This window comes from Calidris pugnax, unplaced genomic scaffold (genome assembly GCF_001431845.1).
Source record: "Calidris pugnax isolate Ruff unplaced genomic scaffold, ASM143184v1 scaffold123, whole genome shotgun sequence".
Lineage (NCBI taxonomy): Eukaryota > Metazoa > Chordata > Aves > Charadriiformes > Scolopacidae > Calidris > Calidris pugnax.
Window position 1 is genome coordinate 2724325 of NW_015090876.1, and position 25187 is coordinate 2749511.

At 52.4% G+C, this 25187-nt stretch overlaps 1 protein-coding gene across 1 annotated transcript in view; it reads left to right on the plus strand.

Annotated features, from left to right (window-relative positions):
* Positions 1 to 24040, plus strand: part of ADAP1 (ArfGAP with dual PH domains 1) — a 40672-nt gene extending 16632 nt beyond the window's left edge. The window contains exons 4-10 of the mRNA XM_014946232.1: positions 15435 to 15547; positions 17618 to 17764; positions 19169 to 19252; positions 21614 to 21676; positions 22079 to 22150; positions 22578 to 22806; positions 23894 to 24040. Of these exons, the coding sequence (XP_014801718.1) occupies positions 15435 to 15547; positions 17618 to 17764; positions 19169 to 19252; positions 21614 to 21676; positions 22079 to 22150; positions 22578 to 22806; positions 23894 to 23922 (737 nt within the window). The 3' untranslated portion in view covers positions 23923 to 24040. The remainder of the gene's footprint in view (positions 1 to 15434; positions 15548 to 17617; positions 17765 to 19168; positions 19253 to 21613; positions 21677 to 22078; positions 22151 to 22577; positions 22807 to 23893) is intronic.
* The last annotated feature ends 1147 nt before the right edge of the window (positions 24041 to 25187 follow it).

A 25187-nucleotide genomic window follows, 5' to 3' on the forward strand; every position in this document is an offset into this window, starting at 1 on the left:
CTCCCTCATCCCAGTTGTTAGCAGAGCCTGGGGCTCTGGGAAGGGGAGAGGGCAGCGCTTCGACGCTGGGAGGGTCAGTCTTGGGAAAAACTGGGAGGACATTTCCTGTCGCTGTCCTTGGGGATGGTGGCACTCTGCCTTAGGAAAACTAGGGCTTTTACTAGATGTATTTGGTATTACAGCTCTTTGGAGCAGCCTAAAAGAGTCTAGTGAAACGCTGTGCTTTGGGGGTGGCAGAGCCTGCTGTGTGTCTGGTGGGGGGGTCGCACCCCCTGACCCTGCTGGAGGAGCTCAGGGGAACGGGGCGTCTTCAGGGCACCCAGCAAGATTTCTCTGCTGCTGGGGACAAAGTGGTGAAGGAGAGCACACTGCTCGAAGGAGAGGCGTTTTCTCCAGCATCCTTTCCCATGCACATCCTTGCCTGTGCCAATAAATCACTGCCCTGCAATACAGCCTTCCCGGGCTTGGCTGCAGCTCCCTGGAGGGGAAGGGCTGTTGAAGCAAAACAGAAATTGTTGCTGGTGAAAAGGCTTAAAGGAAGAGACATCTGCAGGGTCTGTGGCCCGCTGCAGGGGTGGTTCTGCAGAAAGCAGGGATGAGGCTGACTTTTAAGCCTGTAAAATATCCCATTGCTTTATAAAAGCAAGAAAGATTGGAGTGTTTAGCAGCTCCGAGGAGCTACATCTGGCTGAGATTGTCCAAGATGCTGAAAAAGCCAGAGGGGGAGACGGTGCTCGTGTAAGTGTTGGTTCCTTGGGAAACCCAGCTCATGAGAACAGTGAGAGAAACCCTAAAAACAGCCATTTCTGGGCTTCTCAGCAGCACCTGGGCAGGCTGTGGGGGGTGTGTGCCGTGGGTCACACCTCCTGACCGTGCTGGAGGAGCTCAGGGGAACGGGGTGTCTTCTGAGCACCTGGTAAGATTTCTCTGCTGCTGGGGACAAAGTGGTGAAGGAGAGCACACTGCTCGAAGGAGAGGCGTTTTCTCCAGCATCCTTTCCCATGCACATCCTTGCCTGTGCCAATAAATCACTGCCCTGCAATACAGCCTTCCCGGGCTTGGCTGCAGCTCCCTGGAGGGGAAGGGCTGTTGAAGCAAAACAGAAATTGTTGCTGGTGAAAAGGCTTAAAGGAAGAGACATCTGCAGGGTCTGTGGCCCGCTGCAGGGGTGGTTCTGCAGAAAGCAGGGATGAGGCTGACTTTTAAGCCTGTAAAATATCCCATTGCTTTATAAAAGCAAGAAAGATTGGAGTGTTTAGCAGCTCCGAGGAGCTACATCTGGCTGAGATTGTCCAAGATGCTGAAAAAGCCAGAGGGGGAGACGGTGCTCGTGTAAGTGTTGGTTCCTTGGGAAACCCAGCTCATGAGAACAGTGAGAGAAACCCTAAAAACAGCCATTTCTGGGCTTCTCAGCAGCACCTGGGCAGGCTGTGGGGGGTGTGTGCCGTGGGGGGGCAGAACAAGGCGAGTGGCACAGCAGAGCCTGGACGGGCACGGGGTGCCCCAGTGCCTGCAGGAGCACCCCAGTGCCTCGTGAAGGGGGTTGGCTGGTTTGGGTTTGGTGTGTGGGGGTTGGTGTGTGTCTGAAACAGCCTACCATCATTTCCACACCCTGCCTGAGTGCCAGCCTGGCTGCTGGGGCAGCTCTACCCGGCCCCGGTGCGAGGCAACGCGCCGCCTCTCTTATATGACCTGAGAAGGTATATAAATACTTCAGCATCTATTTCTTGGTTGGTTTTTTTTTTTTTTCCCTTCCACCTCCTCTCCCTTCCCCCAGTCCCCCGTGGGATTACAACATCTCCTCGTGATAAAAATACCCTTTGGTGCCAACGTGGGGCTGACGGAGCCGCCGTCGCTCCGCCTGCCCTTTGTCCCGGGGGCTGCGGCACCAACCCGGGGGCAGTTCCCACGACGGCTCGGTCCCGGGGCAGATCTGCTGATTAATGTCACTGGCTTTGCAGCAGCAGCAGCTCGGGGTGGTTTGTAATTAGGCCATAAGCACTTTGTTAAGAAAAATCGGTTTCTAATCTCTGCCACCTGATGGGTGTTCTAAGCCGTGGAGAAATCTCCGCAGAGCAGCTGCGATGGTTTGTATTAAGGCAAAGCCTTCCCCCAAAACCCAGTGATGGCTGTGGAAAGATTTCTGGTGACAGCAGCAAGATCTGAAGTGTCACTTTATAAACGCCAAATTACTCTGAGTACCGGAGTAAAAGTTTTAGAGCCACATAATACTGCAAAATTGTAAGTCGCCTTTAAAGCCCAGCCTGCATTGTGTGTCTGTGAAGTGCATGGTACCACACAAATAAAGAGTTTATTTTCCCCTCATTCTGTCCTTTTGCTGGCACGTTTCCCACGGTGCCAGTGACTTGCCTCTTGACTTACACCATATATAGAAATTTAGAAAAAGCCTAATTATAACTGGCTCTTCTGACATTTTTTGAGTTGGACTTCTGAAAACGCTGGCTGCATCGGTACTCTCGAGCCAAAGGTCTGGGTGTTTTCAGGAGTTTCTGTGGGTGTAAATCTCTATTTAACCTCAACGCGCACATGGCTGATGGGCAGAGAGAGCTGTCAGAAGCTTTAGCAGGCCTTGATCTTAGTCCATGGAGAGGAATTTCCAATATAGAGAAATCAGTTAATTTATTTCTACTTACTGGCCTCAAAGAGGAGTTGCTGCTTTGCTCTGGCTGCTTTTTAATGTCACTGTTATCTGATGCTAGTTGTAAAATGGATTAAATTCTCTTCTGATGCCTGAAAGGCTCTAGTATTAGGGCTGGGCTTTGAGAGAAGCTCTGGCATTTTCTGCTGCAGTTGCTCTTTGATGGGAAGGGCTTGTTTCCCCGGTGCAGGGCTGCAGCTCGTGTCGGGAAGATGCAGAGGCACAAGATCTGTGGAGCATCCTCCCCTGCTTGGTACCACCACCTCAGCTCCTCTCTCCCGCCCCTGGCAGCAGATCCCTCCTAGACCTAGAGATGGGAATTAAAAAAAAGAAATAACAGTAGTGATGTGGGGCTGCAGCTCGTGTCGGGAAGATGCAGCCGGCGCAAGATCTGCGGAGCATCCTCCCCTGCTTGGTACCACCACCTCAGCTCCTCTCTCCCGCCCCTGGCAGCAGATCCCTCCTAGACCTAGAGATGGGAATTAAAAAAAAGAAATAACAGTAGCATGGCTAAAAAGCAGCAAAAATCAAGGTAGCCTGGTGTTTTGTTGAAGATTCGTGTAGACTTTGGGGAAGCAGAGATTTGGAGGTGAGGGAGGAGATGTTTTGTGGTAGGAAGTCGTGGCACCAGTTCCCTGCAGCGTGTTGCTGGTGCTCGGGGTGTGCGCTGGGATTGCATCACTGGTGCCTTCTCTTAAATCACTGTTTCCAGTAAATTCCCGGCACCGGTTCCGGTATTTGGCTGAACCAAAGCAGCAGCTTCAGCTCTGACTGGATTTCAGCAAAATTGTGTCACCAATTGCCATACTCGATCCCACCCTTGTCTGTCAGGTCTGGGCTGCTCGGTCCCAAACTCTGGCTGCGTTTTCACTCTCCCCAGCCTGAAACCCTGAGCCATTCCTCTCCTTGGCACCCACACCCCCTTCCAGTTCGTGTTTGTGCCCGGGGGGAGCTGGCCATGAGGAGATGGAGACGAGGAGCCCATGGCACGAGGATGCTGCACCTTTTTGGCACAAACTCCTACCTTGTGTCAGTGTCCCAGAGTATAAAATGATGTGGCACCACAGCCCTACTGGGGAATTCACCTTCTTGGCTGAGTTTTGCAGCCGACTGAGAGCCCGGTGCCGTGCGAGCTCTGCCAAGGTGTCTCCGAGGTCGTTGGAGCAGCAGGGAGCATGGCAGGGAGGGATGTGGGAGGGCAGGCCGAGAGACATCTCCAAAAAGGATGCAAACCCTGTCGCTGTTTGCATTTCAAGGGTGTGTAAGAGCATTTTTGCATTTCAAGGCCACGTAAGAGCGTTATGCACAGATGGCAGCCAGAGCACTGGGTGTCCTACAGATGCGCTGAAGGAGGAGCCCTGGTCTGGAGAGGTTGTGATGGAAGAATATTTATCTGGAGATGCTACAACCAAAGAGCATTTAGCAGACAGCTGGGTACGTGAGTGTCCGGGTGGAAACTGCAAACCCAGCAGTTCTCCCAGCCCAGTGCCAAGGTTACTGGAGGCTGGCGTGCCGTTGTCAGGAGGGGGTTAAAGCACAAGCATCCCTCCAGCGAACAACCTTGCTGGGCACAGAAACCTCCTTCTCCTGCTGCTGGGGCCACAGAGAGAGCTTCTGTTCTGCAGGCACTGACATCAGCCACTGGCTGGGACGTGAGTCACACTGGGAGCCAGGCTCGGCGGGCACTGGTCCACTGGTGCTGTCTCCACACACCCCTGGGCAGGCTCTCTGGTAGCCACAGATTGCTGTTGGGTATCTCATCTACCGTGGGGATGGTGCTCCTGGGCTGGGCTCGGTGGGTCTGAGCCCCAGCCCCCGTGGCTCCATCACTGGCACAGCCCCATGGCTTGCACCGGGGGCGTTCGTAGCCCCGGGAGTGGGGCAGGATACGATGCCCCAGTGAGAGCTGGTGTCTGCACCCATACAATGATAATTGTGTTGTGGATTTTGGGTGCAGAAAAGAGACTATGGCTTCTCTTTTTTCCCCAAAAAGTTGTCTAATGAGGAGGATGAAAGGCTCTGGAAAAAACTGAAATGGAGGAAGCAAGAAACCCTTCGGAAAAGCACGTTCAGCTGGGACAGCGTTTGCTGATGCTCAACCTCCTCCTCCTGTCATTCCGGTATAATCCTGCATTTAACGTTACACAACTCCCTGCCCGGACTTGCTCCAAAAAACCTTTCCCTGTCCTTTCCTTGGAGGTTTGAGGGAAATGTAGTCATTGCTTTAAAACAAACGACTATTTCTTCCTCGGCGTGCCCCGACCCCGCTGGCGCGGGCGGCAGACGGGGGTGATGCTGTGCAGGTCACCTCTCCTGCTCTCCACAGCCTCGGATGGAGCAGAGTGGAAACACACAGCAGCCTGTCTCCAGGGTGAATAAATATTGAGCCAAATTGCCATGGAAGGAGAGGGATCCGCTTGAAAAAAAAATATCCTCTCAAGAACCAGCAGCAGATGTAAACCCCGGCCGGACTCGCACCATCTGCTGCAGCATCAGCCGTGGGTCCAGCCAAGGTGGTGGAGAAAACGGGTCCTCCTGGAGCCACCGGTGCTGGGTCCTGCTCAGCCCTCGCTCCCTCTGCCAGCTTTGCAAGACAAAACGATGTAAACCTCAAACACAGACCTTACTGCCATAAAGACAAGGCACATCAAAGAGCTGTTTAACAAACGCAACTGGGGAGGAGGGTGCCAGAGGAGATCACAGTGTGTTTGCCTTGTTATGATGTTTCTCCTGACGGGGAACAGGCCGGTGTGAGGGACCTGAATGTGGCACCGTTCCCGTGCCAGGATGCCCTGATGTTCTGACAGGGCAGGCATCGCATGGCCAGGAACCCGAGCAGCCCTTCAGAGCCTCCCAGCAGCGTTGGGAAGCGCTGATTTGGGCTCGGTGCAGCCCCCCAAGGAGTGACACCACCTCCTGAGGCTCCCTTAAAATCAAAGGGAGATGCTGCATCATTTCCCAGCCCTGCTACGGAGACACCACACAAAGCAACCACCAGAAGACAAAGGAAAAGGCTCCAAATGCATTTTTTAGAGATAACTTTGGTGATTTTTTATTTTTTTTCCTACCTGTCTGAGCCGTGGCGAGAGGCCAGTGGCTGCTGTTGGGCTCTCCAGGAAATCCATGGACATTGCGCTGACGAAGTGATGGGGGAGTGATGGATCTCACAGATAGCTGCTGGAGGAAGAAGAACATCTAGCGAGAAGAAATACACTGACATCTTCAGCTCCCCTAGAGCAGAAAAGCATTTAGGCAGCCAAAAATTGCAGGTGAGGACCTGTGGGTCTGAGATGGAGCAGTGGAGGAGGAGGAGGAGGAGGAAGCCAAGCCGGGCTGCGGGGAGGGGGGTAGCACCACCGTGAGCTAAAGCAGGTTGTTGACAGCTAGGTTGGGATCCAGCTGTAGTTTTAACAGCTGGTTCTGTTAAGCTGCCTTCAGCTCAGCTCTGATCCAAGCTTCTATAATTAGCCAGAGAGCAGCAGCTCTCATGCAAAAATTAAAGCGGTGGCAGCGATGCTGGGCGGGGGGGAAGCAGCGTGGCAGGGGAGCATGCCCTGCTGAGGGGGGAAAGGGCTGCCCCAGGAAATTTTAAGTAATTTGGGGTTTGTCTTTTTTGTCTCCATCTAAGCACTTCGTGCAGAGCGTTTGGTTAGGTGGTTTCTTCACCCTTCTCAAAAAAAGCACACCTAAGAAACGCTGTTTCATTTTGCATCATCCTTAACAGAAATATTTGCGTTTGTCAGCTCCAGTGTTTCGTTTGTGGTCAGTGTGAGGTCCGTGGTATTTACTGAGCTCCTGCAGTTTCTCATGGGTGAGATGGCCTGAGCCCCTCCTGACCCGGGGTGCCCTCGGTGCCTGAACACACTTGCCTGTTTTTGGGATGTGCTGGGATGCTCCGGGTGGTCCCTGGAGGTGCCCTGAGCTGTCGGTGCCCCTGGGAGGGTCAGTCCCCCCGCTGGGTGTGGGCTGTAGGATCAATAAGTGTATGAAACACCTCGATTATAATTAGCATGAGTCGCTCCTGTCCTTGAGCTTTCTCTATTTGAGGTCGACCAACTTGAAATACTGTATTTTGATATCGCTCAGGCTGCCTGTTCCTGTAACCTTGGGATTTTACAGTCAATAAATGGATCTATACTAATTGGAGAGAGCTAAGGAGAAGCATCAGGCTGGTTCTCCATGGTTTTGATAAACATTTGGTGAAGGAATAGGGGACCATCCCTTTCTGTTTCTGATGGTAGTTCTCGGTGTCCCAGATCTCCTGGTGTTTCTTGGTGTTTTTATCCTGTGCACGTTTGTGTTCCCTGGGTAGGGACCCAGGACCAAAGGGCTGGTGCATCTTCTGCTAATGAGAAGGCAGAGACTCGGAAGCAGGATGGTAACAAAGTACAGGGAAAAGGCTGATTTCATTGTAACTCGTCCTAGCTTAATTGCATTTCTATTAAAGAGAGATCCATTTTACGTTGGAGACCTGAGCAGGGCCAGGAAGCTTCTGTCTCTCATCAGATAAAGAACGTTTTTCCAGAGTGATGTCATGTCTTTTTCTGGAGTTTGCTGAGGATGGAGTTGAGCCTTAGACCAACCTCAGCCACGGAGCTCGAGCCTTTGCTGACGGTTCTTCCTGAGCGACCCCAGCCCATCCCCATCTGCCTTTCCCCCCTGCAGGGAGCTCCCCTGAGTTTTCACCTTGAAACCTCGGATGCAGCAGAGAGGTCTGCAGCCTGGTCCACACCTTGTGGATGCTGAGGGTGAAACCGGACGGGGAGGTGCCTCCTGGGCTGGGGGAATAGGACTGGGTTGAAAAATGCTGCTGCGGTTGAGGTGCAGACACAGCCACAGCAGCTGCCTCCGGGAGCCAGGTCCGTTTTCAGAACCAGGGCAGCCCTCGAGGGAAGCGGTTTTGTGGCACGTCAGTGACAAACAGCACATCCCCAAAATACCCCAAAGACAGGGAGGCTGCTCAGCGGAGACCAAACTTCAATCTTTCAGGCGCTGCAGAGGCTGGAAGAAGACATTTCAGCGCGGCAAAGTCGATGGGTGTTTTTGGTCAATGATTTATTGGGACGGAATTTAGCCTCGATTTATACAATTCCAGGAGCTCATAAAGTGGGGTCACACAGCTCCAGGGGGTGGGGGGTGTGTGTGATAGTTTTAGAAAAACTATCTAGAAAAACAGCTGATTTCTGAGACAGCTGTAAAACCAGCAGCCAGGAAAGGAACCGGTGAGGTCCTAAATTAAAAATGTCTCCTTTCCCTGCGTAAAGCAATAGCTGGGACTGTAAATGTGTCGAACACTCAATAATAGACGATCAGGAGCCGTTAGCGCCGCAGCAGATGTGCTCGAAGCTGTTTGGATTTCTCCTCAAAGCAAACAAAGAGGGATGTTATGTGCCTGCGAGGATGGGTTCCCGTGATTTATGGCTGTACGGCAACGCTGCCTACGTGGGGGGAATGCTTTATTCCGGGGTGCCCCGGGAAGAGGGTCCTAAACCCGTCTGAAGTCGGTGGTGAACTTCTCTGCTGACTTCTGTAAAGCTCTGTTGGGGGATTAAATTCACCTCCTCCTTGGTTGGGTTGATCTGTGTGAGCAGCTGAGATTTTATTTATTGGTGCGGGTGAGAAACCCATCTGAAAGGATTCAAGGAGGCTGTTGCAGCCTGATCCCGGAGCTGTGGTTTGAGGCTCTGCAGGATGCCTGTATGAAATCCAGACCTTCAGGTAGTTCCTGGTACTTTGCAGTTGTTCTGAGCTGGTGCCTGTAGGTTGGTGTAGCCCATCTATGGTGTGTGGTGAGGGTCTAAAGGCCCCTCAGCCCCAAGTCTTTTGGGGTCTCACCTCTTTGCTTTCGGTACAAACGTCGTTGTGGTTGCATGTGAGGCTGTAGGTGGGTTCTCCCTGGCCTGGCAGAGCTCAGGAAAGACCAGCTCTGTGTGTGGGCAGTGCTGGGCAGGGGGTAATGGCAGAGGTTCCTCCAGGTGCCCAGCAAGAAAGCTGCAGTGCATCTCCCTGGAGGGGTTCAAGGCCAGGTTGGAGGGGGCTTGGAGCAACCTGGGCTGGTGGGAGGTGTCCCTGCCCAGGGCAGGGGGTGGAATGAGATGATCTTTAAGGTCCCTTCCCACCCAAACCATTCTGTGATTCCATGATCTCCCCACGCAGCTTTTGTGCAACAGCTGCAGGGAGGACGATTTGGGGTGTTTTGCCCAAGGAGGATCCTGGTTTCTGGTCTGGGAGTGTTTTGGCTCTCAAAATCCAGCTTCTGCACAGAGATTATTATGACTTAGTACCACATGCCTGTCCTTAAACGTTTTCTTGCCCAGCTTCTAGCTAGATCAGGCTTTGGGTGCATTCAGTGCTGGTAAATGGGATGAGCATCGCACTGGGAACCTCTCGGCTTTTATCTGCCTCTTTCTAATACAAGGCTGGCTGCAAAAGATCAAAACCTGAAGGTTATTTACCTGTAACTGGATTTTTTTTCTCTGAGCAGCCAGCGGCTCCCAGGTGGGCGTATGGAGATGCCAGTCGAAGAGGAAGCATTTGATTTCCAAGTAAAATTAGATTCCACATTCAATTCTCAGTAACGCAAGCGCAAGGCTTCCAGTAAAGCCATTTTCTGTAGCAGAGGGTTTTAACGTCTCCCAGCAGATACAATCGAATCACGCTGCAGCAGCCAACTATTCTCTTATCTTTAATATGTAAACACTTGCTCAATAATTAAGTTGCCATGGAAGTTGTACTGTATCAACGGTCAATTATAAGATAAAGTGATAAAAGGGAGGATGTGGCTGTGTTCTCTGCGGTGGGCACCAAACCCCATGTGCCTGCAGCAGCCAGGAGAAGACGTGGGAATTGTGTGTTTTGGTATTTTCTCCTGATATTCATTCCCACGCAGCGTTTTCAGGGGAGGGGGGTGCTCACTGGGAGACCAAGAATCACTCTTTTTTTAAAGAGTTTTTTCTCTGGAGTGTGTCGTGTGCCTTGCAGTCACTTCTCCAGAGGTTGTCACCTCCTGCTGCCTCGGTTTCCCACCTCTCAGGCACCTCCCCTGTCTCCTTTCTGCCGCTCTTGGTCTGCAGGAGGGACAACGTGATCCCCTCCGAGATACCTTCTGGGGGTATGAGTGACTGCATTAATGTCTTTGTCACTGGAGAGCTACTCCGTGGGGAATCAAAACATGTGATTAAAGAAACCAGTTAAAAACAGCTTAGGAAGCTGGATTAGGTACATGATCTCTTATTATGGCTCCTTTTAGCTGACAACCCAGTGAAAGAAGGGGGGGTCTGGATTACACGGGGAAACATCAGACCTGACGGGAGTGTTTTCTGGCTGTTAGGCTTAGTGGTGTCATGTACGATTTTAATCAGATTTAAATAGTGGCAAACATCACAGGCTTAATGGATTTCAGCTTTATTATTGGGGCTTTGCTTAGAAGCAATTTGGATTTTCAGCTGTGAGCCAGCAGTGCAAGTGTATTCACGATGACATTAAAAGGGACTGGAAACTCAGGGACCGACCTTGCATTTAAATGCCACATGCCTATGGCTGGGGACAGACCTCGTCTTCTTTCCGTCAGCGTCAGGATCTCGATGTGTTCTTAAGCTTCATGTTTTTCCCACAGAGACGATGTGTTTGGCTCCATTTCACATATTGATCCCAGCAGCTGGGTAGCTGAACAAACGACTTTTTCCATTTCAAGGGCTTTGTTGCTCAAGATGAAGCAAGATGACAGCCTATTTTTGCAGTGATCTGGAAAGTCTGTTTTCCACGCTTGCCTTTGACCTTGGAGTTGTCCTACACATGATATAAAATGGTCTCTGTCCTCTGTTTTAGGGGGCGTGGGTTGCTCTCCTTGACCTTCCTATGGTGAGGTTTTGTCTTGGCTGTGCTGGTTTGGGGTGATTTATCACTGAGGACACCCATGTTTCTGCAGAGCCATGGTTCTGCCTCCAGAGCTGGTCCTTTGGGGCAGCTTTTCTACATTGCTGCTTTTCAAGTTCCCCTTAGGAGTAGCGTGTGGTGGTGTTTCCTGTATCAGTAAAGGGAAATGTATGTGTTCCTACGTCTGTGCCACCTAAAACCACCGACCTGAGGTTTCAGGTACCTCCAGCTCTGCGAGCTGAGCATTAATGATGATGTTTTCCCTTAGAAGGCCAAGAAGATGTCTGTAAGGTGTTATCTCAATCATCTACTAAATCCCGGCTTTCTGTCTGATGTAGCCATTCAGGCGCTAATTGCCTTTGATTAAGTCAATCATTTGCAGAGTGAGTGGGTTAATTGGGTATTGTGGAAGCAATCAATCTAATCAGCTGCTTGCATCCATAGCCGAGGCGCTACAATGCAGCAGGACAATAATTGTTTTATGAGCTCCTGGAAGGCAGTAGAGGCAGACTGCATGGCAACAGGAAACCTTGCTCTGCAAAATGGCCTTTAGGAAGGGTAATTTGCATGCTAAGTGCTCATTAAGAGAGGAGTGATTGATTAAGAGCTGGGAAATTCTAAACTAATGCCACTAAAACGTGTGTGCATGAGAAGAAGGTGGGTGTCGGGGTGGGGGCACATGGGAGGTCTTGGGCTCCTCTGCCTGGCTGGGTGAGGGGTGGTGAGGAGGTGTTGTCTTAGAGGGGGATGAAGTTCTCTTAAGGGCAATGAAGGGAGATGAGCTGCGAGAGAGTGATGTGTCAGGGACCCATCCTCACACAAGGTGCACCAAGAGCGTCCCTCCCAGGTGTCCTTCTAGGAGCAAAGAGGCTGCTTTGCAGGATCACAAACCTTTCATTTCCAAACGCTGAGCAGTAGCCGCTCTTGGTGGCTCCTCACCTGGTCTGTGGAAGAGGACACCCTGGGGGAAAGGACACCCACCTCCTCAGCAAGCCTCCATGGTCCCTTCCACCTCCTGCATGCGTGGGTGCTGGCATCTCCAACATGCCTGTCTCTGCTCTGCTGAACACGTAACCAGCAGGAAGGGTGTTTATCCAGAGATGACTGCAGAATTATTGTCAGGGAAGTTCTAAGCTCCTCAGCACAGCTGCAAACAGCGGGGGAAAACCAAAAACGAGCTGCTGGTGCTGAGCAGGGGAACGATTGCAGCCTGGACTGCAAGGTCTGAGTTGTTTGACCAACCTTGAGGCTGCTTGCAGGGGGACTACCTTATGTATGGGGAGGATGAGTTTGTCTCTGGACAAAAGGTGGTGTTTTCACTCCGCAAGAAAATTTAGTATTCTTTTTTTTATGATTTTTTTTTTTTTGAATGCAAATGCTTAAAAAATTCAAATTTAAGTCATTGAAATGTCTAGCTTTGGTGGTGGCCGAATGCTACAGGGAGAAATATTACAACCTAAAGCAATCAAACCAAATGATTTACACTGACACAGCCCAACGAGAGGTGTGCAGTTCTGTTTGCAGCACTATTCAAAGTCCAGTCCATAGGGAAACCTTAGAATATGCTGCCTTCTCTGCCCAGCCCTCTGACTGAGGATGGCGTGGCTTATTGCAGGAGAAATAATTCAGAAGAAATGTCCTTCAGACCCTTTGTTTTCAAAGGAAGTTGTGACATTGGTGTCAGTGGTGCTGCGAGGTGTCAGGGATTTGCCATTCAGCTGCTCCCAATAATTATGCAATTCCTTAACCCCGCAGAAAAAGCAGGCACACCATCTCCAGTAAGTATCTCTCTGCCGTTCTGGTTTAATTAACATCTTACAATGTTAATACAGCAGACAACTCGGCTTCTGACACACGGAGAAGTGGCGCTATATACCCTGCAATTTTAGCAGCAAAGCGACGTAGTTGTAGTTAAATCTTCTCCCAAGCTCTGAATTGGGGTCAGGGCACTTTGACTGCTTAGAGCAAAGAAAATCTAGTTCTGCCAGTGGAGATGCCCTGCCAGAACTCCAAGAAAATGTGATTGCTCTTGGATGACACACACGAGTCAGTGTTTTTTCCTATTTCAGCCTCCCATGCTTTGTCTTCTTGCAGCGAGACAAGAAACAACACACTGATGCCTTTGGGCTCGGGTACGGTACCGTCTCTGCTGCTGCTCCATTTTGGATATACTAAATCTGGATTTTGGATATACTAAATCTGGATTTTGGATGTACTAACATATTTCTCCCAAAAGCCTTGGACCAGACCTGGTTTTAACACACCCCCTAGAAACGTCATGGAAACAAGCGGTTCTGGTGCCTCTGTTTCCAGGTGAAATTGCAAAATAAAGCCCCAAAGAAACTGAAGAGCAGATGACGGTTTAATTCCAAGTTTATGATGCTTTGCTTAGGATGGGGGAAAGCAAAGTCCATGCGTGTTGGTTTTGGGGTTTTATTTCAAGTCAGTGGATCTGATTTTCCTCCTTGCTGGAGGGATTTTTTCTTCTCTGAGAGGAAAGGCTGAAACAGAAGGAGTAGTTTCGGGTACTTCCTATAATACGCATTCTCAGAGACCAAAAACCCCATCATTAACTAAGCACCATAACGGCTTTCTGAGGTGGGGAAGTAGCAATATCCCTCTTCTTAAAAAAGGGGGAACTCAAACAAATTGCTGGCAGAAGTTGGATGGGAAGACAGTGTCTACATCACATTGTCTTGATAGAAAATCCTCTCCCTTGCTTCCTCTGCAGCCTCTGGGGCAGGGAGAAAGCTGGGCTGGACCAGAGCACCCAACGGGTCCTGCCAGTTTGAGATACCCGGCTTGGAGGAGCTCCAGCCACCAGCTCAACGGAGCTGACACGAGGCCACGCAATGTCTTCTTTTCAGTCAGCCACCGTGGCGACCTGGTTTTCTTTGTCAGAGTTGTAGCTGTGGTGATGAAGTGAGTGTGGAAGTGACAGTTCCTCATTTCACCTTGGGAACTACGTAACGGGTCAAAAATACCCATTCTGGCTGTGTGACTTCAGGTTGTGTTATGTGCTGTTCCTTGGCCAGCTTTGTCACAACTGCTTGGTGGGTTTTTTCCACAAGTGCCACAGGTTTGTGCAAGAGCTGTCTGCAAGAGCAAGCGATGGGTGTTTCTTCTTGGCAGGGGGCTGAAGGGAAAACTTGATGACTGAACAACAAGGTTGTTAGCAGTGCGAGAGTGATATTTCTAAAGGGTGCCCATAGATGCTCTCCAGCCGGTCTTCAGCAGGTAGTCCTCTCTGCAGTCATGGTTGGGTTGCTGATGATCACAGTTGGGTGCTGATGATCACGGTTGGGTGCCAGTGATCAAGTGGGATGACGACAGTTGGGTTGCTGATGATCATGGTTGGGTGCTGATGATCATGGTTGGGTGCTGATGATCACAGTTGGGTGCCAGTGATCAAGTGGGATGACGACAGGTGCCTGCATCCCTCGTTCTGCATCTTGGGACGTGCTGGTGACACGATGCTGCATTGTCCAACACCAGCAATCAGCAAGTGTTGTAGGGCCAGTGGTCATATTGCTCCAACATAAGCAGAACAGCCCTGGTGAAGGTCTGAGTTGGGCCAGGTATCTCTAAATATGGAGCTGGTGCTAAGGCAGTGCAGCCCCCAGAGATGAGGAGGAGATGTTTCAGTTCTCCGGCTCCGATGCCCTCCGGTGTGAGATCTGTTTCCCTGTTGAGCCTCCTGCTGTTCTGTTTCCCAACACCTTCTCCAGCTGTTCTCACATTCCTTTAGATCAGGACGTTGAGGACACATCTCGCTGACATACTGTTTGCCTGGGGAACCTGGATGAGTTCATGTGGGGTTCAAGTCCAGTTGATGGTGGTTTGCACTGATGGGTGCTGACAGGGGTGCAGGTTTGGGCAGAGCAGAGGAGCAGCTCCTGAGGACACAACCCTGGAGGAAGGAATAATGAAAGAAAGAATAGAAACAAATGGAGGATTTATGAAAATCTGTACCAAAGTATGGTGAAATTAGGTGCTAGCTCTGTCAGAGCAGCCAAGTGCTCCTTTGCAGAGGCGGTTGGTCTGGGAAGAGACAGTGTGTGAACTATGGAAGGGCATTAGATTCAGCATTAGATACGGCACGGGCTGTGCCATCGCGCTCGTCTGTGGCAGACGTGGATGGCTTTGCCATCATAAAGGGCTCTTTGAGGATCTGCAGAAAGTATTTAGCTGAGTTTTGTAATTCCAGACAGAAAAAACTGGCTTTTTGACTATTGGCAAAGGTGTATTTAGCTAGATGGGCACTTTCCCTTCGGTTAGCACCTTAAGCCCTTATCAACTTCCCTTTCCCTTTCCCTTTCCCTTTCCCTTTCCCTTTCCCTTTCCCTTTCCCTTTCCCTTTCCCTGTCCTTCCCCTCTCTTTTCTGATCATTTAATGTGTGTCTGTGCATTTTTTTTCTTGTGTTATGGTTTTTATGGCATGGAAAAGTTTTATTTCGTTTGTGCCTACAGAGTCAGTGTTGAGGAGCCAGCTGAGGGATTTTTCTGCATCTTATGTCTGTGGTTTAAATCAATCCTGTATCAGGAGGGAGAAGTGAAAAGCGTGCTGAGCGAGGCGTTTCTGCACAGCACTGGTTCACAACAGACAGGAGAAGGAGAGGCTCCCGCTGATTCCAGAGCCACTTCACATAGTAAAAATAAGTTCAGTTACTCAGCTGAAAGTTGTTATAAAACATGTCATTTTTAACATTTAAAACTCTAGTTCCTCAGAGCCAGTAACAAAAAATCTAACAAGTGTGAGAGCAGGAGAGAAAGGGAACGCTTTTTCAGTGGGAGGTTCGTACCGCTGTCTCTGTTTTTAAAATACAGTGGTTTTTACCTTATCTCTGTTTTTAAATACAGCATTTTATCCCTGGTTCTCAGCAATTGCTTTCTGCTGCAGGGTACCGAGAAGGGTTTCTGTGGAAGAGAGGACGCGACAACGGGCAGTTCTTAAGCCGAAAATTCGTGTTATCGGAGAGGGAAGGTGCCCTGAAGTACTTCAACAAAAATGACGTGAGTACCTGGGGCTGTTGCGTGCGGACGGGGGATCGCAGCTGCAGGAGCATCTTTGAAGGAGTAGTTCCTCATCCAGTATTTTATTTATACCATTTTCACAAGCACTGAGCCCCCAGTGGCTCCAGGAGAAGAGCTTACTGCTCTCTTCAGTGGGGTTTGCTCTTGTCCACCACCACCCCAGCCATGGTGAGACACCCTCACTGGCCACGTCACATGTTCCTACTCTGTTGCCCTTTAAAATCAATCAGGCTTTTCTTAAACCACCACCGAAGGAGTTTTTCTCAGCTCTGGCTCTGCATCATCCAGCTGATGGGGGTTTCCTATTTTTGGCCAACTTGTGATGAAGGTATCACCACCTTGCAGCAGTCACTGGGGTCTGAAACCTCCTCTGCGTGGTGCAGGGAGCAATCCAGAGGAAGAGCTCCCTGTTTTTCTGTTCCACATCAAGCAGGGTGGAAGCATTTGTCTTTTTCCCCCAGAGCACATTTCATTTATTGTAAGTGAGAAAGGGAGCTATTACCATGAAAATTGCATTTGGGATGAATGGATGGATGCTCTACTGTTTTGCACCATGTAATGGAGGAAACCAAGGTGTTTTCTCTGCCCTTCGAGCCTCCCCAGAACATCGCAGCTGAGAGCAGCCCAGACCACACCACCAGCTGGTTTTTCTCAAGTAGTTGATGCAACTGTGGTGTCATGATGAGCCACACCACGCAGAGGAGGGGGACATCCATCCACGCTTCTCCACGCCCGGTGGCCAGCGTTGATGGCACCGTCTTCTCCCTCGGCGTGGTGTGGTGTGTGGTATGGTGCAATGGCATCTCGTGGACAGGAGAGAGCCAGTCATTACCGAGGGAGAAGTGAAAGTCCCAGCAGCCCCCATTCAGTCACTATTGACTGCTCCAGTAGGTTTAAGCTGCGTTGTTTCGTTGTTGACCATAGCCATGGTGGGAATGGCACTGTGTAGACGTGTCCTCTTCGCTGGGGTTTCCCTGCCGTGGTCACCCGTGACGGTTGCGTGTCCACGGCAAGTCCCCAAGTTCCCAAAGCAGCACTAGTATCTCCACCAGCTCAGGGACTTCCACGTGGTGCTGGGGACCATGGCACCACTGGGCGACCTTCTGCTGGTCCCTGGCTCTGCCCTAAAACTGCAGTTATCAAGAGCTTTTTTGTATTTTTTTGGATGTTTTATTCAGGCTTGCCCCTTCGGTGCAGTCCTGAAGGGGTGGTAAACTTCTAGAGGTGTTTTGTAGGAAGATGAACCACGCTGCAAAGTTCAAGTGACCTGCCACAGAGGGTGCAGGTGAGATTGGTGCCTGGGAGGGTCTGATCCTCTCTGCCCCTTGGGCTAACCCACCCGAGAGGTGGGCTGTAAGGAAGATATTTGTTCCTCTGAAAGGAAAGTTCCCAGTTTGGAGGGCAAGGAGAGGAGCAGAGTCGGAAGCCAATGGGAGAGGATGGGACCAGTGGGACATGGGCACAGTGCCCCCCACCAGCCTAGCACCCCGGTCTGAAGCTGGAAAGGGGGATGATCCTCCTCCTTCTTGGGCAAGGATGAACTTGCTGTGGGTGCTTGAGGTGCAGAAAGCATCCTGACCTGTTAGTTAGCAGTCTGCATTTTTCTTTGGTCTGGCTGAATGGATTTCTTTCTTCTTTGATGGTGCTCATCCTGGTGTAAATACCGGTGATTTATCATTAGGTAAAGAGGCTGGAGGAGGTCTAGGGGTGAGGAGATGGCTGGACAGAGGCTGAGACAGGAGACATGGTGAAGATGCACAACATCCTCTCACGAGGCTTGGCCTGTCCATCTGCTTCTGGGGTGAAACCTTTCTCCTCTTGAACTCTGCTGAGTTTTGCAGGGCAGAGCATTCTCCCGGGCTGGCAGCAAACATTCACTGATGCCCAAGCAAAGTCTCTGATAGCTCATCACCAGGCAGTTTTGTGGGCTGGGAGTCAGGGTTTTTTTTAGCTAATGGCCTCAATCAGGAGTTTTTTTCTGACCAAGTGAACCGCTTTCCGGATGAAAGCCAATTCTCAGGTGTTTGCTCACTCAGCTGTGTTTTCCAGGCAAAAGAACCCAAAGCAATTATGAAGATCGAACATCTAAATGCGACTTTCCAGCCTGCAAAAATCGGGAACCCACACGGACTGCAGATCACTTACTTGAAGGACAATAGCACAAGGAACATCTTTGTCTATCACGAAGATGGGAAGGTGAGAGCCTGGAGGAGGCTGGGGTTTGGGGTCCTGGGGGCTGATGCTGCTCGGGGCCGACCAGTGGCTCTGAGCAGGCTCTGACCCAGCTGGGGGTTGCTGGGGGGGTGTGGAAGGGATGGGGGTACAGGATGCACAATCAGTTTTGGGGGAATAAAAGATGGATGGATGAAGCAGGTCGCTTTGCTGCTGCCCCAGAGCTTCACAGGACAGGACAGCATCATGCCACTCGGCTGGAGATGTTCCTGTGTGAGGTGGCTTCCTCAGCTCCTCAGTGTGTCCTGATGGCAAACGAGGGACTGAACCCAGCCCCAGCACCCTGCTGGAAATGGGTTTATCTGGGCGCTTCCGTGATGCGGGTGTCTTTATAACAGCAGGGCAGGATGGTGTGGGGCTGTGACCCTTCTAAAGGACGTTTCCGTGGTCCCTTGTTAGGACTTGCCCACCACCAGATGTACTGAGGCACCTGCTGGAGGTGGAGACCGATCCTCTGTGTGGGGTGACGGCTCCATGGGGACTGTCCTGTCTCCTGGAGGCACCTCAACTGCTGCTTCTTGCCAGGGTTGTCCATGTTGGGGGTGCAGGGCTGGAGCCCAGCAGCCTCTACCTGCTCCCAGAGGTGGGAAAGGGAAAGAATCCAGAAGTGGCTTTTCCCACCACCCTGAGCTCCTGTGCCTGGGGCTGAAGCTCCCTCTGCAGGACTTCTCCTGGAAGGCTGCTCCTGGAAGGCTCAGGGTGCTGCTGCCATCCCTGGGGTAACCATCGCCCTCAGGATGCGGGAAGGGAGAGGGGAGACCTTGGTGCCACCTTTCTGTACTTAGAGAAAGATGGGGACAATTTTTTGGGCAGGGCCTGCTGTGATAGGACAGGGGGTAAAGGCTTTAAACTGAAAGAGGGAAGATTTAGACTAGATATAAGGAAGAATTTTGTTATGCTGAGGGTGGTGAGAGACTGGCCAGAGAGGTGGTGGCTGCCCCATCCCTGGGAATATTCCAGGTCAGGATGGATGGGGCTCTGAGCTCCCATCCCTGGGAACGTTCCAGATCGGGTTGGACGGGGCTCTGAGCAACCTGGTCTAGCTGAAGGTGTCCCTGCTCGTGGCAGGGGGTTGGACTGGATGGCCTCTAAAGGTCCCTGCAACCCAAACTAGTCTACTGCTCTCTTTTATGGCTGTTTTTATTTATTTTTTAGGATTTTGCTGAACTGCGCTCTGTCACGTGGGATGAAGTTGGGAGGGATGAAACGCAGCAGGATCACGTTATTTTATGTGCAAACTCCACAGCTCTCACTCACTATGGTTTTTCTTCCTGTTTGTTGGGAGGGATGAAATGCAGCAGGATCACGTTATTTGATGTGCAAACTCCACAACTCTCACTCACTATGGTTTTTCTTCCTGTTTGTTAGGAAATAGTGGATTGGTTCAACGCCATCCGGGCAGCGCGGTTTCATTACTTACAAGTGGCATTCCCTGGAGCCAGCGACGTTGACGTGAGTTTTCCTGCAGTTTGGGGGTTTTTCCTGGTTTTTTTTGTTTGTTTGTTTGTTTTTTGCCCCCTCTTGCTCATTTTTATCATCTTGTTAATAAGCTGGAAGGCTTGGAGGGGGCTCCGTCCTTCAACTACTGGGCTTGAAGTGGTGGTGGGTGTAGAGCCCACGTGCAGCTCCTGCCTTGGAAACCGTGTGTGTGTGTGTGTGTGTGTGTGTGGCCCCCTCTTGCTCATTTTTAGCATCTTGTTAAGAAGCTGGAAGGCTTGGAGGGGGCTCCCTCCTTCAGCTGCTGGGCTTGAAGTGGTGGTGGTGGGTGTAGAGCCCACATGTGGCTCCTGTCTTGGAAACTGTGTGTGTGTGTGTGTGCACGTGTTCACACTGGGAGTGTGAGTAACCCCGGGGCTGTCACACGAACAGGAGCCACGAGCATCCTTCCCAGAGGTTGTTGCTGGGGAATGGAAAGCCCAAACAAAGGCTGAGGGTAGGAGGGGTGAGGGCAGAGGCTGTGCCCGATGCTCTGGGGGGGGGTGGCTCCTGCACCCGCTCCCATCACTCTCTGTCTGGCATTTCCCGGGAGCTGGAGCTGTTAATTGCATTAATGTTTGCTAATAGAGCAGTGGTGGCAGCGCTGGGACACGCTGGCTGTGCCACCACTCGGGGCGGGGGTGACTCTCTGCTACCTCCCTGACTTTTTGCAGTTCAATTGATTACCTTCCTCCTGTTAATTACCCAGGAGGGGGCCAGGGCTGGCGCTGGGCTGCAGGGTGGCTCTGCCCCACAGCACCCCCGGGGACCCCCGGGTTAAAGCCTTCCTGTCCCGCCAACATCAGCCACCCCAAATGGTCCCCATCCCTGGGGAGAGGGAGGGGAGGAGAAGAGGGGTCCCACGGCTGGTGGTCCCTGGCTGGAGGGACTGCAGACCCTTTTCTGATGAGAAGTTAAACTGGGGGAATATGAAAAACCGTGCGAGCAGCCTCGTTAGCGGGCTCGTTAGTACAGTCACTGTGCAGTGTGTAATGCCTGTAACCACGGCTCCCCCTCTCCATACCCTCTACTGCTCTTAAAGTTGGTTGGCACATCCTAATTAAATTGCACCCAATACCCCCAAAACAGACCTTAATAGAGTCGCCGTTTGTCCAGCAGTTGGTGAGCGGGTTGATGCACTCACCCCCTGGCAGTTTTGGTGGGAGATAAGATATTTATATTTTTATTTATCATCCCCTTCACGCCAATTACTCTTTGGAGGAAACAGAGCGGTGTAGTGTTTAGCGAGGTTTGATTTATGACCTTGAAATACTGAACAGCCCATCACTGTGTGGATGCTTGGGTTACATACACAAGGTAGCTCTGTTCTGGGTGTTGCCATCATTTACATCTAATTTATGATTCCTTTACCCCGTTGGAGAGATGCAAAGGCATTAAATCTAAACAGGAGCCAGGTTAAATGCAGGTAGAGAGGTATAAATTGCTCACACCACCCTAAGGATGCCCAGCTGTGGGGATCCTCCTCTGAAGGATGCCTCGGGTCCCACCTGCAGGGTGGAGGAACCTCTCTGCTCCGAGGGTGAGGAGCTCCTTGCTTGGCAAAGTGTCCTCAGCCCCATCCAGGAGCCAAACGCCGGGGCTACAAAGGCTGCAGAGCCCCTCACTGCCCACCCAGGAGGGTCCAAGGAGAAGATGCTCCTGGCTCCTGCTGTGTGGTTCTTTGGGCTGTTGTATTTTGGGGTGTCTTTGTATTTTGGGGTGTCTCTGCCCTCCAAGCAGACGCTTGCTCCACCAGAGCCGCTGGTGGGCAGAGCTGGGTGTTGCAGGAGCGCGGTTTGGCAAGCGGAGCCGTTAATAAGCTGGTTAATTGGAAGGCAGGGGCGGGGGAGGCGTGTGGCCAGGCTCGTTTTGGTGAGACTCGTCATCTTTCGAGAGGCTCTTAGAGGCACCTGGGAAGATCTCGCGGCGACGCTGCCGCCCTCTCACTGCGCAGCGGTAAAAATATCCCCGGGGCTGGTGGCTGTTGTCAGCAGTATCTGCAGGAAGGGGGAGTGCACAGGCAGCGCCTGCTAACGAGCTTTTACAGGCAAATTAGACTTCAGGGCTTGGGTGAGGAGCTCCTGCTGTGGCTGGTGGAGGAGCTGCCCCACCAGAGCTGAGCGGTGGGATTTGGTCCTGGGGTTGTGGGCTCTGCTGGTGAAGCTCTCGGAGATGCTTCGTGTTTCTGCCCCCGGCTCTTCTGAGCACTTTGGGGGAGTGGGACCGGGGGGGCTGGGGGCGAGCTTGGCGTGGGCTTTCCTTCAGGGACCCCCCATCCATCCCCCAGCTCCCTCCGTCTGACACTGCTCCCTTTTCTCTCCTCTTCGTCTGCTCCAGCTGGTGCCAAAGCTTTCTAGAAACTACCTGAAGGAAGGGTACATGGAGAAAACGGGGCCAAAGGTAGGACATAAACCATTGCTGCCGTCCCTCTAAACACGAGCCTTGCTCTGAACGGGGCTGAGAAGGTTCTACTGGTGGGACAAACCCTTCTTTGCTGGGGAGGCGAAGCCTTAGCGCCCTGAATGCCTTCGTGCACTTTCCCCACCTGGAAGCAAATGTTAAAAATATCCAGACCCACCTCGTAGGGCACCCACACACCCCCCCCTTCACTGCCCGCTCCTGCAAGCCCACCTGGAGGAGCTGGACCCTGCTGTGCCAGCTGGTGGTGGCCCAGAAGCCACCCATCCCCAGCTCCCCCCAGCCCGTTGGGCTCCTCTGAGTGCCCTGGTTCTCTGGGTGGTGCCCGTAGGCGAGGGCCTGCACTGGTTTGGTGTCTAATCCGGTGTTTTTTGGTCTCTTCAGCAAACAGAGGGGTTCAAGAAGCGATGGTTCACCATGGACGACCGGCGGCTCATGTATTTCAAAGATCCCCTGGTAAGAGGAAGGTGCCTGGGCTGTCTGCTGGGAATAACCAACAATGACCATCATACTCCTCCTCCTGTTACTGACGATGATGATGATAAGCAGTGAAGCTCAGGCTGGTGGGAGCACCGAGAGGTCACTGAGCTGTCACTGTTGGGTGGACCTGCCGGGTGTTCAGGGTGCTGTAGCCCCACACACAGATACTCACCAGAAATGCTTTGGAAACCCTGGGGACCAGCTGCTGAGTTTTCTGCAGCTGAATGGAGGGTCCCCGGTGCTGGTCCCGTGCGGTGGGTGCCCCGGGGGGAGCTGGAGAGGGTTCCGTGGGGTGGCCGGTGCTTTTGGTGTTTGGCTGCTGCCCTTTACTGGTGGAGGCTGTGGCTGGTGTGGGGGTCCTGGCCACCCCTGGGTCACAGCCCAGCTCTCCACTGTCCCCCAGGACGCCTTCGCCAGAGGGGAGGTCTTTATTGGGAGCAAGGAGAACAGCTACAAGGTCCTGGAGGGGCTCCCGCCCTCCACCCAGGGGAACCACTGGCAGCACGGGATCACCATCGTCACCCCCGATCGGAAATTCCTCTTCGCCTGCGAGACGGAGGACGACCAGCTGGAGTGGATCACCACCTTCCAGAAAGTCATAAGCCGGCCCATGCTGCCTCAGGAATACGCAGGTGGGTTCGCTGGGGAGGGCGGGAGGGAGGAATTCCCCAACCCCCCCGAGATGGAGGGAATCGGGGATGGATGGAGGGGGACGGATGGAGGGGATTCAGGGAGCAGGGGGAGATGGATGGAAGTGACTGAGGATGGACAGAGGGGGATGAGATGGATGGAGGGGACTGAGGATGGATAAGAGTGGGATTGGGGTTGGACAGAGGGGGATCGGGGATGAGGGGGATGGAGGGAGGGGGATCAGAGATGGATGGAAGGGGATCGGAGATGAGGGGGATGGATGGAGGGGACTGAGGATGGATAGAAGGGAATTGGGGATGGACAGAGGGGGATCAGGGATGAGGGGGATGGATGGAGGGGATCAGAGATGGATGGAGGGGATCAGGGATGGATGGAAGGGTATCAGGGATGAGGATGATGGATGGAGAGGATCAGGGAGCAGGGGGAAGATGGACGGAGGGGACTGAGGATGGATAGAGAGGGATTGGGGATGAATGGAGGGCATGGGGGATGGATGGAGGATCAGGGATGGATGGAGGGGGATCAGGGATCCAGCAGCAGCGCTCCCTTGCGAGAGCCCTTCCCCACCTTGGGAGAGGGTACAAAAGCTGTCCAGGCAGAGAGGGGCTCACACTGGGGGGAAAAGGAGGAGGAGGATGGTCTCCTTCCCTCTTCATCACCTCTGCCGTGATGCCCACGGTGCTGTAAGGGTGGTCGGTCACCCAGTCACAGGTGGGTGCCAGGGAGCACGGGCAGGACAGGGACCACCTGCCAGGCCCTGGGAATCAGGGATGGATGGAGGAGGATCAGGGATCCAGCAGCAGTGCTCCCTTGTGAGAGCCCTTCCCCACCTTGGCAGAGGGTACAAAAGCTGTCCAAGCAGAGAGGGGCTCACACTGGGAGGAAGAGGAGGAGGAGGATGGTCTCCTTTCCTCTTCATCACCTCTGCCGTGATGCCCACGGTGCTGTGAGGGTGGTTGGTCACCCAGCCACAGGGATAACGGGAGCCAGGGAGCAGGGGCAGGACAGGGACCACCTGCCAGGCCCTGTCCTGCTTTTAACTTTATTTTCTGTGGTTTTCTCTTTCAGTGGAAGCCCATTTCAAACATAAACCTTAGCGGGGACTGGCTGGGCAGACCTGAGGAGTGAGCTTCTGTTTACAACACAACGTGGTTTTATTTGAAATGTTAAAATTAATGAATAATAATAATATTAATAACAGTAATAATAATAATACTTCCCTTTCCCCTCATCATTCACTTGATCATGTCGGAAACCAAGAAGGGCGGCAGCGAAATGTGGGAGAAGATGCTGATCCAACCTCAAATTTGGCTCCACTGGGCGAGGGGTCCCCGTCACCCCCTGAAAGGGGGGTCCCACCCGGACTCTGGGTGGCACATCTCGAGGGGAGATGGGGCTTTTCCCCACGAGCTGCTCCGTGGGGCTGGAGCTGAGTGTCCCCCAGGGAGCTGGTGACATCCTGGTGGGATGGGAAGCACCAACCTGGGACCAGCCACCATGGGGGTGTGTGGAATGACCCCGTGGGGGGATGTCCTGCCCGGGCTGGGCTCTAACGGGGTTTAGAAATAGAGGAAATCAGCCTCGTTGAGCTCGTTACCTGCTTAATGAAGGGCATGGAGCAGGGTTAACCCCCCCAACTCCCCTCAAGAAGCCCTGGACCCCTGCGGGGACGGAGCTGGTGACGTCCTGGTGGGACGGGAAGCACCAACCTGGGACCAGCCACGATTGAGGTGTGTGGAATGACCCCATGGGGGGATGTCCTGCCCGGGCTGGGCTCTAACGGGGTTTAGAAATAGAGGAAATCAGCCTCGTTGAGCTCGTTACCTGCTTAATGAAGGGCATGGAGCAGGGTTAACCCCCCCAACTCCCCTCAAGAAGCCCTGGACCCCTGCGGGGGATGGGGGGCCACCAAGCCAGGAGGTGACACCAGGGGAGCAAAGTTCCTGGTTCATGGGTTTCACCCCATTTCAGATGTGTGGGGTGGGGGGAGCAACAGGAGGTTGCTTCTTCAGATCGGTGAGTGCACTCCCCCCTCCCCATAATTCTCTTAAATTTTTTTCTTTGTTGATTTTTCTTTTTTGGCCAAAAAAAAAAAAAAAAAAAGCTGCTTGAAGTGACGTTTCAGCGCTGTGTTGAGCACTGTAATCCTGCCGGGGGGAAGGGGGCTGGGACCTGCACGTTGGGTGCTGGATTTATACCCCCCAAAGGAAAAAAATAAAGTGCCCGTCCCCGCCCGGCGCGTGTGTTGGTGTGTGTAACGAGAGCATCCCATGGCTGTGTGCGTGCCCCCCCTCCCTGGTGACACCACTGTGGTACTAAATGTCAGTCCAACCAATAAATGATGATGTCCGAGCCGTGGCCG